Source organism: Pseudophryne corroboree (genome assembly GCF_028390025.1).
Source record: "Pseudophryne corroboree isolate aPseCor3 chromosome 3 unlocalized genomic scaffold, aPseCor3.hap2 SUPER_3_unloc_10, whole genome shotgun sequence".
Taxonomy (NCBI): domain Eukaryota; kingdom Metazoa; phylum Chordata; class Amphibia; order Anura; family Myobatrachidae; genus Pseudophryne; species Pseudophryne corroboree.
Window position 1 is genome coordinate 2,783,094 of NW_026967494.1, and position 19,634 is coordinate 2,802,727.

Below are 19,634 nucleotides of genomic sequence, written 5' to 3' on the forward strand. Positions count from 1 at the left end.
CCTAGCCGTGCTGTTGGAGTCGTGTGGAGAGGCTGACTGGGGATCAGCTGTGACCGTGGTGGGAGACACGGAGTGGAGCTGCTCTCCTGGCGTCTGATGCCTGGCCTCCACTCCTGCTCTGTCGACTCCCTCTGGTGGCAGACTGTGCTGACAACATCCTCTGTACTGTTTGACTGCTGCTAGGTTTTTTTTCCCATCCTGCTCCCCTCAATCCCCGCAAGATCCAATTCGAGCTCTTGGGGCATCAGTATAGCTACGGTGTAACAGTCCATGTGTCCAGGACAGTAGCAGGCTCCAGTTGCTTGCTCCTATAAATTACTTTACCGCTCAAGGATGGCACCTTCTTGCGATTACCCATAAACAACTGACCTCACAATGTTTCTGTAACCGATGGCCACTGTGGGTCTGTGCTCACTGATGCCTCCCTATTTCAACACTTCTAAACTTCATCTATGTCGCTACTGGCCTCCTGACCTTGTTCTCTAATCTCCGTAATGTTATGCTGAAGAATGGGCAGAGCTGGAAAATCATCTCATAAGAAAGTTAAACCTCGTCCTCAACAGGAAACCTCTCAAACTGACTTGAGACCTTTTCTTCTTCCTAATCAACTAACATTGAGCCCCAGTCCTGATCATTCAGAATCTTCTCCCATCCTGTCTTCTCCAAGTCCTTCCATGATGGCTTAAACCCATTGTTTAAACTCGTTGTTTAAACCCATAGCAAGCCAGGTGGGCTATTTTCTTCTCTCAGTTCTCCTTCAAACTCTTTAACTGCCAAGGAACCTTCAATCGAAGAGCAGATGCACTTTCTTATTCTTTTTAAATGGATGATTCACTCAATTCCTCTGAGAAACAATTTATTCTGAATCCGGCTTCATTTGCTTCAACTCGTACTGTTCCTCTACCTCCTCCGGGGAGAACTTCTGTAGCACCAAAACTTTGCATGAAATTACTTACGTGGGCTCATTCTTTATATTTCATGGGTCATGCCGGTGGTCTTAAGACTCTCAAATTCATTCAGCGATTCTACTGGTGTCCTCATCTTAAAACGGATGTCCTTGAATTTGTAGCAGCCTTTTGCAAGTGTGTTCAACATAAAAGTCCACGAACATCTCCCTCGGGTCTTCTTCATCCACTTCCAACACCTCAAAAACCTTGGACTCACATCTCTCTGGATTTCATAACCAATTTGCCAGTCTCCAGAGGGCACAACACCATTTGGGTCATTGTGGAATGATTTTCGAAGAAGGCTCACTTCATACCCCTCACCGGTCTTCCCTTTGCTCCTCAGCTATCCAAATTGTTTTACTCATGGATTTTTCATTTGCTTGACCTTCCACAGGAAATAGTTTCTGATCAGGGTCCTAAATTTGTCGCCAAGTTCTGGAAAGCTCTCAGCTCTGTCCTAGGAATCAAGTTGTATTTCTCTTCAGCCTACCATCCCCAGACTGATGGACAGACTGAAAGAGTCGACCAAGATCTGGAAACTTTCTTACGGACGTTCATGTCCCCTGCTCAGGAAGACTGGATGGATTACCTCCCATTTGCTGAGTTTGCATACAATAACCTATATCATTCTTCTACCAATTCCACTACTTTCTTCATTAACTATAGTTTTCTCTTACGTCCTAGAGGATGCTGGGGACTCCGTAAGGACCATGGGGTATAGACGGCTCCGCAGGAGATAGGGCACCTAAAAAGAACTTTGACTATGGGTGTGCACTGGCTCCTTCCTCTATGCCCCTCTTCCAGACCTCGGTTAGATTCTGTGCCCAGAGGAGAAAGGGTACAATGCAGAGAGCTCTCCAGAGTTTTCTGTTTTAAAAGAATTTTGTTAGGTTTTTTATTTTCAGGGAGTCCTGTTGGCAACAGGCTCCCTGCATCGTGGGACTGAGGAGAGAGTAGCAGAGCTGGCTTTACGGTTGGGCTCTGTTTGTAGGCTACTGGACACCATTAGCTCCAGAGGGAGTCGGAACACAGGTCTCACCTGGGGTTCGTCCCAGAGCCGCGCCGCCGTCCTCCTCACAGATGCCGAAGATAGAAGCCAGGTGAGTATGAGAAGGCAGAAGACATCAGGCAGCAGAGGACATCAGATCTTCATGAGGTAAGGCGCGCAGCGGTAAGCTGCGTGCCATTGCTCCCACTATACACACACAAAGCAGCACTGAAGGGTGCAGGGCGCTGGGGGGGGGGCGCCCTGGGCAGCAATATTCCTCACTTCTGGGCATGTTAAAATGGATTAGGCTGTGGAGGCAGTAAATCCAAGAATCCCCCGACATTTTAATAAAAAAAGCACTGGGACCGAAGCCCGCCGTCGGGTGGGCAGGGCTTGATCCTCAGCACTAACCAGCGCCATTTTCTCCACAGAAGCTACATGCTGAACGCTGGCTCCCTGGTCTCTCCCCTGCTGAACTTCACAGGCTGGAAAAAAGAGGAGGGGGGCACATGGCGACGCAGTGAGTGGGAATTGGAATATTATATATAAAAAAGCGCTATCTGGTCATATTTTTCCACAGTGTTATTAAGCGCTGGGTGTGTGCTGGCATACTTTCTCTCTGTCTCTCCTAAGGGCCTGGTTGGGGTTTTGTCCCCTTATAGGTAATCCCTGTGTGTGGGGGGTGTGGGTACGTGGTGTCAACATGTCTGAAGCGGAAGGCTTCTCCAAGGAGGAGGTGGAGCAAATGAGTGGTTTTCCCGTCGGTTGTGCCGACTCAGGAATGGATGGACATGTGGCATATGTTGAATAAGAGGCTTGATAAGGCTGAATTAGGGAGAACATCAGGGGGTCAATCCTTGGATTGGACCGACCCACAGGGCCCATCGGGGTCTCAAAAGCGTCCCTTAACACAAGACACTACTACCGACACAGACTCTGATTCCAGTGTCGACTATGATGAAGTGAAATTACACCCTATGGTGACTAAAAGCATTCAGTGTATGATTGTGGCAATAAGGGATGTGTTGCATATTGAGGATGAACCTTCGGTCCCCGACACAAGGGTACACATGTTTAAGGGAAAGAAACAGATTATAAATTTTCCCACATCTCATGAACTAAATGATTTCTTTGAAAAAGCTTGGGAGACTCTGGAAAAGAGGCCGCAGATCCCCAAAAGAATTTATATGGCATACCCCTTCCCTAAACAGGACAGGGGGCGTTGGGAATCACCCCCCACTGTGGACAAGGCCCTGACGTGCTTGTCCAAGAAGGTGGCGCTACTGTCTCCTGACACAGCTGCCCTTAAGGACCCTGCAGATCGCAGGCAGGAGACTACTTTAAACTGTATTTATTCTCATACGGGTGCTGTGCCAAGACCGACAATTGCGTTGGCATGGGTGTGTAGCGCAATTGCAGCTTGGACAGATGAGCTGACAGATCAATTTGATAATATGGATAAGGATACTATATTCTTAACTCTAGCCCATATTAAAGACGCAGTTTTATTTATGAGGGATGCTCAAAGAGACATTGAATTGCTGGCTTCTAGGGCCAATGCCATGTCTATCTCAGCGAGACGATCCTTATGGACTCGCCAATGGACGGGTGATGCGGATTCCAAAAAACACAAGGAAGTTCTACCCTATAAGGGAGATGTATTGTTTGGGGATGGGCTGACGGACCTGGTTTCCACAGCTACAGCAGGTAAATCAAATTTTTTACCATATATTCCCCAACAGCAAAAGAAAGTACCACCCTATCAGATGCAGTCCTTTCGGTCGCACAAGTCCAGAAGAGGTCGGGGATCCTCCTTCCTCACCAGAGGTAAGGGCAGAGGCAAAAGAGCACCTGTTTCGGCAGGTGCCCAGGAACAAAAGTCCTCTCCGGCTACTCCAAAACCCACAGCATGACGCTGTCCGCACCGGGAGTCCGCACCGGTGGGGGCACGTCTTCGACTTTTCAGCCAGGCCTGGGTCAGCTCAGACCTGAATCCTTGGATGTTGGAAATAGTTTCCCAGGGTGACAAACTGGAATTCGAGGAGGTGCCCCTGCGCCGATTTTTCAAGTCGGCCCTACCAACTTCCACATCGGAACAGGATGTAGTGTTAGCTGCAATTCAAACGCTGTGTATACAGCAAGTGATAATCAGGGTTCCCCTGAACCAGCAGGGAAGAGGTTACTACTCAACCCTCTTTGTGGTCCCGAAATCGGACGGTTCGGTCAGACCTATTTTGAATCTGAAATCCCTAAACCTGTACATAAAAAGATTCAAGTTCAAAATGGAATCACTCAGAGCGATAATAGCCAATATGGAGGAGGGGGAGTTTATGGTGTCTCTGGACATAAAGGATGCGTACCTTCATGTCCCCATATATCCCCCCCATCAGGAATACCTGAGATTCGCTGTACAGGGTTGTCACTACCAATTTCAGACATTGCCGTTTGGACTTTCCACGGCCCCGAGGATTTTCACCAAGATAATGGCGGAAATGATGGTAGTCCTGCGCAAGCATGGAGTCACAATTATCCCATACTTGGACGATCTCCTAATAAAGGCGAGATCCAGAGAGAAATTGCTGAGCAGTGTGGCGCTCTCTCTGAGAGTGCTCCAGCAACACGGTTGGATTCTGAATCTACCGATGTCACAGTTGATTCCGACAACTCGACTAACGTTCCTCGGTATGATACTGGATACGGAACAAATGAAGGTCTTCCTCCATCTGGAGAAAGCCCAGGACATCCAGAACATCAGAGACCTGCTAAAACCGAAAAGGGTGTCAGTTCACCAATGCACTCGAGTTCTGGGAAAAAAATGGTGGCGGACTACGAGGCTATTCCCTTTGGAAGGTTCCATGCAAGGACTTTTCAATGGGACCTTCTGGACAAGTGGTCCGGGTCCCATCTGCACTTACATCGGAAAATAACTCTGTCCCCAGGGGCCAGGGTGTCTCTCCTGTGGTGGTTGCAAAGTGCTCACCTGCTGGAGGGTCGCAGGTTCGGAATTCAAGATTGGATCCTGGTTAACACGGACGCGAGCATCCAAGGATGGGGAGCAGTCACACAAGGAAGAAATTTTCAGGGACTGTGGTCAGACCAGGAGTCCTGTCTACACATCAATGTGTTGAAACTCAGGGCCATTTACAACGGCCTTCGTCAAGCGGTGAGTTTTCTTCGAAACCTACCGGTTCTGATTTAATCAGACAATGTCACAGCAGTGGCTCATGTGAACCGCCAAGGCGGGACAAGAAGCAGAGCCGCGATGGCGGAAGCCACCAGGATTCTTCGCTGGGTGGAAAATCACGTAAGCGCTCTGTCGGCTGTCATCATTCTGGGAGTGGACAACTGGGAAGCAGACTTCCTCAGCAGACACGATCTCCATCCAGGAGAGTGGGGTCTTCATCAAGAAGTCTTTGCAAACATAACGCGTCTTTGGGGAACTCCTCAAATAGACATGATGGCGTCACGCCTCAACAAGAAGCTTTGGAGGTATTGTGCCAGGTCTCGGGACCCTCAGGAAGGGGCAGTAGACGCTCTGGAAACACTGTGGGTGTTCAAATCGGTCTACGTGTTTCCTCCTCTTCCTCTCATCACAAAAGTGTTGAGTATCATAAGGCGAAGAAGAGTACAGACGATACTCGTTGCCCCAGACTGGCCTCGAAGGGCCTCGTACTCAGATCTACAAGAGATGCTCACAGGAGATCCCTGGCCTCTTCCCCAGAGGGAAGTCCTGTTGCAACAGGGGCTCTGTGTATTTCAAGACTTACCGCGGTTACGTTTGACGGCATGGCGGTTGAACGCCGAATCCTAGTGAAAAAGGGGTTCTGGAAGAGGTCATCCCTACTTTAATAAAGGCTAGGAAGGAGGTGACGGTAAAGCATTATCACCATATCTGGTGAAAGTATGTGTCTTGGTGTGAGACCAGGAATGCACCTATGGAAGATTTTCATCTGGGTCATTTTCTCCACTTCCTACAGACAGGAGTGGATATGGGCCTGAAATTAGGCTCTGTTAAGGTACAGATTTCAGCCCTTTTGATTTTCTTTCAGAAGGAATTGGCTTCTCTTCCAGAAGTCCAGACGTTTGTAAAGGCAGTGCTGCACATCCAGCCTCCTTTTGTGCCTTTAGTGGCACCTGAACGTGGTGTTGCAGTTCCTAAAATCACACTGGTTTGAACCGCTTAACAAGGTTGAGTTGAAATTTCTTACCTGGAAGGTGGTCATGTTGTTGGCCTTGGCATCAGCAAGGCGAGTGTCAGAATTGGCGGCTTTGTCACACAAGAGCCCCTACTTGATTTTTCATGTGGATCGAGCTGAATTGAGGACACGTCCGCAATTTTTGCCTAAAGTGGATTATTCATTCCATGTGAATCAACCTATTGTGGTGCCTGTGGCTACAAGTGACCTGGAGGATTCCAGATCCCTGGACGTAGTCAGGGCCTTAAAGATTTATGTAGCCATGATGGCTAGAATTAGGAAAACAGAGGCTCTGTTTGTCCTGTATGCTGCCAATAAGATTGGCGCACCTGCTTCGAAGTAGCAGACTATTGCTCACTGGATCTGTAATACAATTCAGCAGGCTCATTCTATGGCTGGATTGCCGGTACCAAATTCGGTTAAGGCCCATTCCACTAGTAAGGTGGGCTCTTCTTGGGCGGCTGCCCGAGGCGTCTCGGCATTACAGCTTTGCCTAGCGGCGACTTGGTCGGTATCAAACACTTTTGCTAAATTCTACAAGTTTGATATCCTGGCTGATGAGGACCTAGCGTTTGCTCAGTCGGTGCTGCAGAGTCACACGCACTCTCCCGCCCGATTGGATGCTTTGGTATAAACCCCATGGTCCTTACGGAGTCCCCAGCATCCTCTAGGACGTAAGAGAAAATAAGATTTTAAACCTACCGGTAAATCTATTTGTCCTAGTCCGTAGAGGATGCTGGGCGCCCGTCCCAGTGCGGAAACTCTGCAAGACTTGTATATAGTTATTGCTTACATAAGGGTTATGTTACAGTTGAAATTGGTCTTGGACCGTTACTGTTGTTGTTCATACGGTTAACTGGTTATCTATGATCCAGGTTACATGGTATGCTTGGTGTGGGCTGGTATGAATCTTGCCCTTGGATTTCTAAATCCTGCCTTCTATTGTCCATCTCCTCTGGGCACAGTTCTCTAACTGAGGTCTGGAGGAGGGGCATAGAGGGAGGAGCCAGTGCACACCCATAGTCAAATTTCTTTTTAGGTGCCCTATCTCCTGCGGAGCCCGTCTATACCCCATGGTCCTTACGGAGTCCCCAGCATCCTCTACGGACTAGGAGAAATAGATTTACCGGTAGGTTTAAAATCTTATTTTCATCTACGAGTTCCTTCCTTCTAATCTCTCCCACCTCTTGAGGTTCCTGCTGCTGAATCAACTCTTCATCAGTTCACTAAGATTTGGAGACAAATAAATAATGCGCTACTTAATACTTCCCAGAAATAAAAGACCTACGCTGATCGGAAACGTAGGGCTGTTCCTAGTCTCAAAGTGGAAGATCGTGTTTAGATATCCACCAGAAACCTCAGACTCAAAGTTCCTTCCAAAAAGTTTGCTCCAAGATTCATCGGTCCGTATCCTATTAAAAGAGTTTTGAATCCTGTTTCTTACAAGGTGAAACTGCCTCCCTATTTGAAAATTCCCAATGCCTTTCACGTTTCTCTGCTAAAGCCTCTTGTGCTAAATCATTTTCGGGCAGCTTTCCCTTAACCTCCCAAGGTTCAAGCTGCTCAAAATGAGTAAGTCGAGGTTTATAAGTTTCTTGACTTCTGCAAGAGGTATGGTCGTCTCCGGTATCTCATAGATTAGAGAGGATATGGTCCGGAGGAAAGATCTTGGGTGGCTGCAGAGGATGTTCATGCTCCAAGACTGAGTTGTGCCTTTCATGCCAAGAATCCCACTAAGCAGCGTGGGTGTTCGGAGACCACCTTAAAAAGAGGGGTACTGTGAGCATCCGGAGTCTAAACACCGGTTCTGGTCCCTGTGGCCTTCCTCTTAGCTGGCTGGTGTTGCTGCGATGGATAGGAACTACAGCAGCAAGGTCCTCTGGTGCGGCTGCCGGGGGTCTGGAGGCCGGGGTCCAGGTCCTGGGGAGCGGAGCATGGCAGCCGGAGGTGTCTGTTTCCAAGTGTCCTGTTGCTGGAGTGCAGTGTCTGGGAGGCTGAGGCCAGAGGTAGTGGCTGTGTGCTGGTTCCAGATGTGTCCTCTGTGCAGGGATCCACCATGTTGGAGACCAATCCAAGACAATAGGTATCCCAGTTTGTGTCCAACCAATCCGGCTTCCCTTATAAAAAGGGGTTGATGCTTAGCTATGTTGTCAGTACTTCAAGTTACTTGCTGCTGTAAGGTGCCCTGAGCTCTCCGCTCAGACTTCTCTCCTAGTCGTTGTGTATGATTGTGGTCTCATTAAAACTTAATTCCTCTTTCTTCAGTGAATCATTCTTGGTCATTGTCCTCATTGCCTACCCCTCTACATCTTCGGGCCTAAGTCTTCAATCCATGAGTAAGAACTACATTCAGCCACCTTGTTTCCTTCCTTTGCCGATAGCTGCTCCCTCAGTCAATTATCAGTCGTCAGATCCCCAACTCAAGCCAAGCGTGACATGGAAGAAGGGGAATTCCTGGTTTCACTGGATATTAAGGATGCGTATCTTCACATCCCAATATGGCCGCCTCTTCAGGCTTACCTCAAGTTTGCACTGCAGGACAGTCACCACCAGGTTCAGGCCTTGCCGTACGGTTTCTCATCAGCACTGATGGTGTTATCAGGGGTGATAGAAGAGATGTTGCTACAACTCCACAAGCAGGAAGTGAACATCTTTTCATACTTGGACGATCTCCTCATATTGGCTATATTCAGAGCACAGTTGATGGAAAAGATCAGCCTTCCAACACGACTACTCACGGATCATGGGTGGATTCTCAATCTGCAGAAATCCCACCTAGGACCTATGCAGAGGCTTCAGTTCCTGGTAATGATACTGGACACAGTGTCTCAGAAGGTGTTCCTTCCTATGGAAAAGGCAAAGAAAATTCAGACGATGGTACGTTTCATTTTGAAGCTGAACAAAATCTTGGTACATCTTTGCATACGCTTACTGGGAAAGATGATGGCCTCCTACGACGCAATTCGGTACAGAAGATTTCATGCATGACCTTTCCAGCTGAATCTCCTGGACAAATGGTCTGGGTCACATCTGCACATGCGCTAGATGATATGCCATTCACCAAACGCCAGGATTTCCCTCTTATGGTGGTTGCTGATCTCCCTCCCGGAGGGTCGATACTTTGGAATTCATCATTGGATTCTGTTGACAACGGATGCAAGCCTCCATGGTTAGGGTGCAGTGACCCTAGGGGCTCAGTTCCAATGAAGGTGGTCTGATCAAGAGGCTTCCTTTCCGATAAATGTTTTGGAACTCAGTGCGATTTACAATGCCTTTCTGCTGACCTCTTTATATCCTTCAGTATCAGGCCATACAGGTATGGTCGGAAAACGCGCCAACTGGGGCGTACATAAACCAACAAGGAGGTCCAAACAGCAGAGCTGCAATGAGGGAGGTGTCACAGATACTCCTCTGGGTGGAGCGGAATCCCAAGGCCATTTCCGCCATATTAATTCCGAGAGTAGACAGTTGGGGAGCAGACTTCCTCAGTAGACACGATCTGCACCTGGGGGAATGGGGCCTGTACCGGCAAATGTTTCAGCAGATATTTCATCAGTGGGGCTACCGCCAAATTGACTTGTTGGTTTCTCAGCTAACCAAGAAGCTTCTGCGTTACTGTTCTGGGACGAGGGATCCACAGGACACTGCAGTGGACGCTTTGGCGACACAGTGGATTTACCGGTTGGTGTACTTGTTCCCGCCAGTTCCTCTAATTCCAAGAGTTCTCAAAGGACTTAAAGTGACAGGGTTCAGGCAGATCTGATTGCCCCAGACTGGCCCTGTAGGCATTCTAGCCTTATTGCTCGTAGGCCCCTGGCCTCTGCCAGTTCAGGATGATCATCTTACACAAGGGCCGTTCGTCTATCCAGACTTACCACGGCTACGTTTGATGCAGTGGAAGTATATTGGGAGGATTTTTGCCAGTAAAGAGATTCCGGGCAAGGTTATCTCAACTATGTTGAAAGCCGGCCAAATGGTCGCATCAAAACATTACCATCGCATATGGAAAAAATGTGTCTCTTGGTGTGAGGGTCAACCGTATTCTGCTGTGGATTTTCATCTGGGGCATTTCTTGCACTTCCTGCAGGCTGTTGTGGATGTGAGCCTACGTTTAGGCTCCATAAAAGTTCAATTCTCAGCCTATTCTTTTTCTTTCCAGGGAACAATTGGCTGAGAGGTGTCCTTCATATTCGACCACCCTTTGTGCCTCCCACAGCGACGTGAGTTCTCAGTTTGGTTCTGGCCTTTCTCCAATCGGTTTTATTGAACCTTTCCACAAGGTGGCTATGGAGTATTTGACATGGCAGGCTATCGTGTTGTTGGCCTTGGCCTCAGTGAGGCGTGTTTTGGAATTAGGGGCCTTATCCTGTAAGAGCCCTTCTCTGGTGTTTTATGAGGATAGAGCGGTGCATAAAACTCGCTAGACATTCTTGCCTAAGGTGATGTCAGCATTTCATATCAATTGGCCGATGGTGGTTCTGGTTGTCACTGGCACGTCTGTTACACCAATATCCTTGGACGTGGTTCGGGCTTTGGAGATTTATGTCAAGAGGCCAGCTCATCTCAGAAAATCAGACTCGCTTTTTGTTTTCTATGATTCTTCAAAGATTGGTTGTCCTGCTTTGAAGCAGTCTATTGCGTGTTGGATCAGGCTTACGATCCAACAGGCTCACTCTTCGGCTGCTTTGCTGCTGCCGAGGTCTGTTCAGGCCCACTCCACACGGTAAGTGGGTTCTTCCTAGGTGGCTGCCCGGGGTGTCTCAGCTTTGCAGTTATGCTGGGCAGCTACTTGGTTGGGTTCGAACACGCTGTAAAGTTTTAAAGGTTCAACACGTTAGCTACTGAGGACCTTCAGTTTGGTCAGTTTTGATGGGGTCTCAGCACTCTCCCACCGGTATATAGTTTTGGAACTTCCCCATGGTACTAAGACCATCACAGTACCAGTATCCCCTTGGACATTAAATAGGATTTTAATACATACCGGTAAATCCTCTTCTCGTAGTCCGTAGGGGATACTGGGCCCCCGCCTCTGTGCTTTGATATTTTCCAGCAAGAGTTGTTCTTGTGTGTTGTAGTTTGGGGCTGGTTTTGCTGTCCCTATTTTCAAGTTGTGGTTAGTATTGCTATCCTCTTGTTGTGTTGTGTTGTGTTGTGTGCTGGTTCGTTCTCTCACCACTTTCTTGTCTCTTTTCCTCCTTTAAAAGTATGTCCGTCTCCTCGGCACCGTTTTCCTAGAAAGAGTCTACAGGAGAGGCATAGAGGGGAGGAGCCAGCACACTCTGAAGAAGTTTTAAAGTGACAGGCTCCAATGGACCCAATTTATACCCCATGGTACTAAAACTATCCCAGTATCCCCTACAGACTACGACAAAAGGATTTACCTGTAGGTATTCAAATCCTATTTTTTCAGAATAGCAGGGCCATCCTCGGGTGAAGGTATCACTGCGAAGGCGCCGTTTCACATTACAATAACCTTAGTAGGAAATACCCATTTGTATTGTACATTTCCTTGGGTGGAATAGATGCCTTTTGGCCAGCGTCACAGGATAAATATCTGGAAATATCTGCAGATTATCCAGGCACTCAGCTGTGGATGAGGAAGGCAAAGCAGCCTGTAGAATGCGTTCTTTAATATGAAAAAAGTGGACCCTGAGCAGAGTGTCCCTCGGTGCTTGGATAGGGGCCTGGTTGGACTTTGGTAAGTCTATGGATCAATAAGAAGGTCCTCGACAGAATCCTTTTGGTGGAAGTTTCTGAAAAGAGAACCGTGGCATAATCATAAAGCTCAGAATTTGTAACAGAATCCGGAACGCCCATTATTCTGATATTATTTCTCTGAGACCTGTCTTCTAAATCAATGACTTTATCATGAATAGAGACCATGTCTTCCTGAAGGGTGTCATGAGCTGAAATCAGGTCTTTGTGAGACGCAACAATCTCTTTCATGTTAGTCTGTACGAGTGCCAATCTCACTGATACTGGACCTCAAAGCTTGAATATTAGAGTTAAGTTCTGAGGTTAGTTCAGTCCTTCAATGCAGATAACAGAATGTATAGAGCGTAGAGTAACAGGACCATCTAGAGTGTTTTAAGACGTCTTTAGCTATTACAGCTGGGCTGTGCGTCTGACAAGAAGAAGCAGATGATGTTGTAGCGGTCTCAGAAGGACCACCTGAATTCGAGGTACCAAAGAGGTGGACAGGTGGGGCCGATTTGGTACCTTTTTAACCTTTTTTGGAGGCATGATAAGCCGGCAACAAAGAGACTGACCTCTCAGAGATAGGAAAATACAAACGATCTATAAATAAAAGGAGCAGTAGTACGCTGTTAGGTGGTTACATCAAGATGACTCAGTTCAAAATTACATTCTTAGTCGGGGTGATGGGGGTATCTGAGCCAAAATTTCAAGTAAACCTGATGTAATGCAACTCATATAACACAGTAATGACCGAGAAATTCCACTAGAGGTCAGCGTGACCACAGACGTGAAGTACTCAGCACAGAAAAACACAAATGGCAAAATACACTGCTCAAAAAAATCACTAAAATAACACATCCTAGATCTGAATGAATGAAATATTCTTATTAAATACTTTGTTCTTTACATAGTTGAATGTGCTGACAACAAAATCAAACAAAAATTATCAATGGAAATCAAATTTATTAACCCATGGAGGTCTAGATTTGGAGTCACCCTAAAAATTAAAGTGGAAAACTACACTACAGGCTGATCCAACTTTGATGTAATGTCCTTAAAACAAGTCAAAATGAGGCTCAGTAGTGTGTGTGGCCTCCACGTGCCTGTATGACCTCCCTACAACGCTTGTCCCCAACAGTAGCGGAAGCTGCGCACCCATGTTATCTGGAGAGCAAGTACTCCCGCCTGAGCCAAAAGTGCCTCCAAGTCAGGTGTCTGGAGCGTACAGGAAAGACTGGGCGCACATAGCCCCAGAATACAGCCCGTGGCTTCATAGGCGTCACTAGGCTGCGGCAGTGAATGGTGCCCGGAGTGATTGGAGCAAGCGGCTTTAGGGCAGTAGGAGTGGGGGACTTAATAAATTGGGTCTTGGTCCCAGCGGCAGCTGAGAGCTATCAGGTAGGGTAGATAAGAAGCCACTTAGTGAGGAGAGCTCCAGAAACCACGTCTGGATGGACCACGCTCCTCTTATTTATTATTTTATATACTAACAGGGGTGACAGGTGTGGTACATCCCTGCAAAGGCAGATCCAATCTCTTTCTCATCAGACTCTGCTGTCTTCCCTGCACTCTCACTCAGATGTTCACTGCTGCCAGTAGCACACGTATGAGAAGCAGAAGTATGGCGGCAGCTGTATAGATTCTGATATGTAATTCCCTATATCATACTTACTATACACACATCATCCTTATTACTATTGAGAGTATAGAGGTAAGACACTGATGATGGGGATGTAAAAATAAGATTTTAATTACCTACCGAAAATCCTTTTCTCGTAATCTGTAGAGGATGCTGGGGTCCATTTAGTACCATGGGGTATAGGCCGGTCCTTTGGTATTCACTGGCACTTTAAGAGTTTAATAATGTGGGCTGGTTTCCCTCCTACCAGACTCAGTCTAGAAACTGTGCCCGAGGAGACAGACATACTTAAAGAGAACGAAATACACAGATAGTGGTGAGATTCACACCAGCTCACACATAACAAAAAGGAAAGCCAAACTAACCAACTTGGAACAATTCAGCAACAGCCGAACCAACAATACTGAACTAAGTGACAATGCAGTTAGACGAAACACAGGGCGGGCGCCCAGCATCCTCTACGGACTACGAGAAAAGGATTTACTGGTAGGTAATTAAAATCCTATTTTCTCTTACGTCCTAGAGGATGCTGGGGTCCATTTAGTACCATGGGGATGTACCAAAACTCCCAGTACAGGAGGGAGAGTGCTGAGGTTCCTGCAGAACTGATTGACCAAACTTGAGGTCCTCAGAGGCCAAAGTATAAGACTTGTAAAACTTAGCAAACGTGTTCGATCCTGACCAAGTAGCTGTTCGGCAAAGCTGAATAGCCGAGACACCCCGGGCAGCTGTCCAGGAAGAACCTACTTTACGGGTAGAGTGGGCCTGAACAGGTTTTGGAATTTGCCATCCTGCCGTGGATTAAGCATGCTGGATAGTAAGCCTGATCCAGCCTGAAATTGTCTGCTTAGAAGCAGGACACCCAATCTTGTTGGGATCATAAAGTACAAATAGTGCGTCCGACTTCCTGTGACGAGTAGTTCTCTTCACATAGATTTTCAAAGCCTGCACGACATCCAAGGACTTTGAGGTAATTGAGGTGTCAGTAGCCACTGGCACCACAATAGGTTGGTTGATATGAAAAGCCGACACAACCTTAGGGAGAAATTGCTGATGCATTCTGAGCTCAGCTCTATCCTCATGGAAAATCTAGTGGGGGCTCTTGTGCGACAATGTCCCCAATTCTGACACACGTCTGGCAGAAGCCAAGGCTAACATGACCGCCTTCCAAGTAAGAAACTTTACGTCCACCTCCTGTAAAGGTTCGAACCAATCCGATTGCAGGAACTGCAGCACCACATTAAGAGCCCAAGGTGCCATAGGAGGCACAAAGGGTGGTTGGATGTGCAGAACTCCTTTCAAAAAAGTCTGAACCTCAGGGATAGCAGCAAATTGTTTCTGGAAGAAAATAGACAATGCCAAAATCTAGAGCTTGATGGGAACCCAAGCATAGGCCAACATCCACACCTGCTAGCAGAAAGAGGAGAAAATGTCCCAGTTGAAACTCCACCATAGGAAACTTCTTGGATTCACACCAAGACACATACTTTTTCCAAAGCCGATGGTAATGATTAGACATTACTCCCTTCCTAGCTTGGATCAGAGTAGGAATAACCTTATTTGGAATGCCCTCCCGAGCTAAGATCTGGCATTCAACCTCCATGCCGTCAAACGTAGCTGCGGTAAGTCTTGATAGGAAAACAGCCCCTGCAGTAGAAGGTCCTCGCAAAGAGGAAGAGGCCTCGGATCCTCCAGCACTAATGCCAGAAGATCCACGTACCAAGCCCGCCTTTGCCAGTCCAGAGCAATGATGATCACCGGAACTCTTGATCTTTTTATTAGTTTGAGAATCCTTGGGATGACTGGAAGTGGAGGGAACACATACATTGACTTGAACACCCACGGCGTCACCAGGGCATCCACCGCCACTGCCTGTGGGTCTCGTGACCTGGAACAGTACCTCCGAAGCTTCTTGTTGAGGCGAGAAGCCATCATGTCTATCTGAGGTACACCCCATTGGCTTGTTACCTCTGTAAATACCTCCGGGTGGAGGCTCCATTCTCCTGGTGTCTGCTGAGGAAGTCCGCTTCCCAGTTGTCCACTCCCGGAATGAAGATCGCCGCCAGCGCCAGTGTGTATCTTTCTGCCCAGAGGAGGATTCTTGTTCCCTCTAACATTGCAGCTCTGCTCTTCGTTCCACCATGCCTATTTATGTAGTACACCGCTGTGACGTTGTCCGACTAAACCGGAATGGCTCGATCTTGCAGAAGATGAGCCGCTTGTAGAAGGCCATTTGTATATGACCTTTAGTTCCAGAATGTTTATTGGAAGGACCAATTCCTGGCTTGACCACTTTCATTGGAAGTTTTCCCCCTGGGTGACTACTCCCCAACCTTTGAGGCTTGCATCCGTGGTTAGAAGAATCCAAGTCTGAATCCCGAACCTACAGCCCTCGAGCAGGTGCGAAGTTTGCAGCCACCAGAGTAGTGAATTTCTGGCTTTCGGTGACAGGCATATCTGCTGGTGCATGTGAAGATGAGATCCCGACCACTTGTCCAGGAGTTCCAACTGGAAGAACCGTGCATGGAATCTTCCGTATTGTAGAGCCTCGTAGGAGGCTACCATCTTCCCCAGAAGGCGAATGCACCAATGAACGGGTACCCGGGGAGGTTTCAAGACATCCCGGACCATTGATTGGATGACCAACGCTTTCTCCAGCGGTAGAAACACCCTCTGCACTTCTATGTCGAGTATCATCCCCAGGAAGGGCAGTCTCCTTGTCGGTTTCAAATGTGAATTTGGAAGGTTCAGGATCCACCCATGATCCCAGAGTAGTTGTTGAGAGCGCAATACTCTGCAACAGCTTCTCCTTGGAAGATGACTCTATCAGCAGATCATCCACATATGGAATTATGTTCACTCCCTGTTTGAGTAGGAGGAGCATGATCTCCGCCATGACCTTGGTGAACACCCTCGGTGCTGTGGAGAGGCCAAATGGCAATGTCTGGAACTGATAGTGACAGTCCTGTAGTGCAAACCATAGATAGGCCTGGTGTGGTGGCCGGATTAGAATGTGAAGGTACGCATCCTTGATATCCAGGGATACTAGGAATTCCCCCTCCTCCAGACCTGAGATCACCGCTCTCTGAGACTCCATCTTGTATTGGAAAACCCTCAAGTAGGGGGGGTTCAACGACTTCAGGTTCAATATAGGCCTTTCCGAACCATCCGGTTTTGGTACCACAAACAGGTTTGAGTAATAACCCTTGGTTTTTGGGTGAGGTGGAACTGGAACAATGACATTTGTTTGTACCAATTTTTGAATGGCTTCCTGTAGAATAGCACTTTCTGTCAGCGAAGCTGGTAAGCCTGATTTGAAGAATCTGTGAGGTGGGAGTTCCTGAAACTACAGTCTGTACCCCTGGGTAACAATATCCGTCACCCAGGGGTCTAGGCATGATGACGCCCAGACGTGACTGAAATCTTTTAGTGTCGCTCCCATCTGTCTGATCTCCAGGCTGAGAGGTCCACTGTCATTCTGAGTGTTTGGAGGAAGCAAAACCTGGTTTCTGTTCCTGGGAACATGTTGGTGAGGTTATTTGGATCTTCCCTGACCTCCACTAAAAAAGGTGGGAGGGGGATTGGATTTTTTAAATTTTGCGGTCCAAAAGGACTGCAGTGTAGGTGTAGGATAAGATTTCCTAGCTGGGGCTGCTGCAGAGGAAAGAAATGTCGACTTACCCGCAGTCGCTGTGGAAATCCACGCATCCAATGCATCCACAAATAGTGCCTGACCTTTGAATGGCAGGTTCTCCACACTTTTCTTGGATTCTGCATCTGCAGCCCATTGGCGTATCCAGAGTCCTCTGCGTGCCGAGACAGCCATGGAAGTAGCAGGCCAATGTCCTTCATGGCCTCCACCATGAAACCTGCAGAATCCTGTATGTGACGTAAAAAGTCAATGTCGCTCCTATCCATAGAATCTAAGTCTTCTAGTATGATGCCTGACCACTTTACTATGGATTTAGAAATCCACGCACAAGCAATAGTAAGCCTTAAAGCCATGCCTGTAGCAGTGTATAGTGATTTGAGCATAGTCTTAATCTTGCGGTCAGCCGGCTCCTTTAAGGCGGTTGAACCAGGGACAGGTAAAACCACCTTTTTAGACAGCCTAGATACAGAAGCGTCTACTATAGGTGGGTTTTCCCACTTCTTCCTATCCTCTTCAGGGAAAGGGAAAGCAATGAGAATTCTATTAGGGATTTGGAATTTTTTCTCTGGGTTTTCCCAGGATTTTTCAAACAAGGAGTTTTACTCCTTAGAAGCAGGGAATGTAAGCGAGTACTTCTTATTTACTGTAATATAAGATTCCTCTACTTGTTCCGGAACCTTCTCAGAAATATGCAAAATATCCCTAATGGCTTCAGTCATTAGCTGCACCCCTTTAGCAAGGGATGCATTCCTCCCCCCCTGCATATCCCCATCACCGTCCCCTGTATCAGAGTCGGTATCAGTGACAGCTTGCATTATCTGGGTCAGTGTACGTTTTTTTGGGTATGTAGGTGGGGATTTAGATGAAGTAGTGGGAGCTGAATACTTCAAACCCACTACAGATTTTCTCAAAACCTGCGTCTCTTTCTCAGTATGTGACATCCTTGTTGAAATCTGGGATTTTATTCCCCTTAAATAATCCACCGATGGGGGTTCGGATTCAGAAGGCTGAGACAGCACATTGCAGTCCTGAGTACATGGAATAGACTCCTCAGGAGAAGATACACACTCTGCAGCACAGGACACAGAGTCCTTAGACATGGTAATGTGGATATACACACTTACACACACACACACACACACGCACACACACACACAGGAAAATGTCAGACACAGTTTCCCCCAGAGTACCTTCAGAGAGTCACAGAGTATAAGGAGCCAGCCACACAGCGCCCCTGTAGACAGTTATTATGATAAAAGCCCGGCGCTGACTAACTTACCTTAATAGGGAGGGCAGCGCTCCCTGTCAGTGTCCTAGTTCCTATGATCTGCAGGGAGAAAATGGCGCTGGTGAGTGCTGGATCCGCTGAGAGGAAGCCCCGCCCCTTGTAATGGCGCGCGGCTTCCCGCACTAATTGTTTATACTGGCCTGAGGATTTTAGTGATAACAGGAGGATTAGCCCCTGTTAGCTGCATGACCAGTGTAGGGTTTATCCGCTGCTGGCTCAGGACGCCCCTCAAAGCGCCTACACTGTGTGTTGCTGAGGCTTCCTGGAGCGCAGCTTGTCAGAGCTGCGCTCCCACCCTTGTGCCGCCATATCTGCCGGCGACTCGCTAACCGGGAAGCCGGCACTGTACTCGCCACTCTTCTTTCTTCTGGCTTTGTTAGAGGGTGGCGGCCATGCTGCGGGAGTGAGTAGTCGCCTCGTGGGCTTGCGATCAGCACCCTCAGGAGCTCAGTGTCCTGTCAGCAGAGTAGAGAACCATTAACTCTTCAGGAAGTTGGTTCCTACTCCTCCCCCTAAGTCCCATGAAGCAGGGAGGCTGTTGCCAGCAGCCTTCCTGTAACCTAACTATCTCTAGAAAATAAAAAACTAAGAAAACTCCTAGGAGCTCCCCTAGCTGTGACTGGCTCCTCCGGGCACATTTTCTAATCTGAGTCTGGTAGGAGGGGCATAGAGGGAGGGGCCAGCCCACATTATTAAACTCTTAAAGTGCCAGTGGCTCCCAAAGGACCCGTCTATACCCCATGGTACTAAATGTACCCCAGCATCCTCTAGGACGTAAGAGAAAGAAGATTATAACCTAGCAGATGATGATGATGATTGCAGGGGTATCATATGGTGTATTGCATGTAAAATACCTTGTTCCACACCTACTCTGCTGTAGCAATATACCTTATATAAGGGTAACACTTGTACAGGCTTACCAGCGTATGAGTACACACATAAAGGAATGCTACCTTACCAATGCTTCCAGGAGTAATGTTAGGAGACATTTCTCTGATCCATCAGCTCATATGACTGATGTTATTGTTCATCTAGAATATCCAATTCATACAATATGTTCCCCATCCATTGTTTTACATTGGTGCTGACATAGGACTTGGCGAGTGACTACATCTCCATTTATACTTCATGGTTAGTTACCAGTACAAGAGAGAGATATATTTAAGTCTTATTATAATATTACATTTGTTATTGTGCGTGTTCTCAGGAGGGTGGACACAATGATAG

The 19,634-nt window shown here is 47.6% G+C and overlaps 1 protein-coding gene across 1 annotated transcript in view; it reads right to left on the reverse strand.

Annotated features, from left to right (window-relative positions):
- The window catches only part of LOC134983236 (uncharacterized), a 178,558-nt gene that overhangs the window by 68,805 nt on the left and 90,119 nt on the right, over positions 1 to 19,634 (reverse strand). The window contains exon 12 of the mRNA XM_063948969.1: positions 9,658 to 9,840. Within this exon, the coding sequence (XP_063805039.1) occupies positions 9,658 to 9,840 (183 nt within the window). The remainder of the gene's footprint in view (positions 1 to 9,657; positions 9,841 to 19,634) is intronic.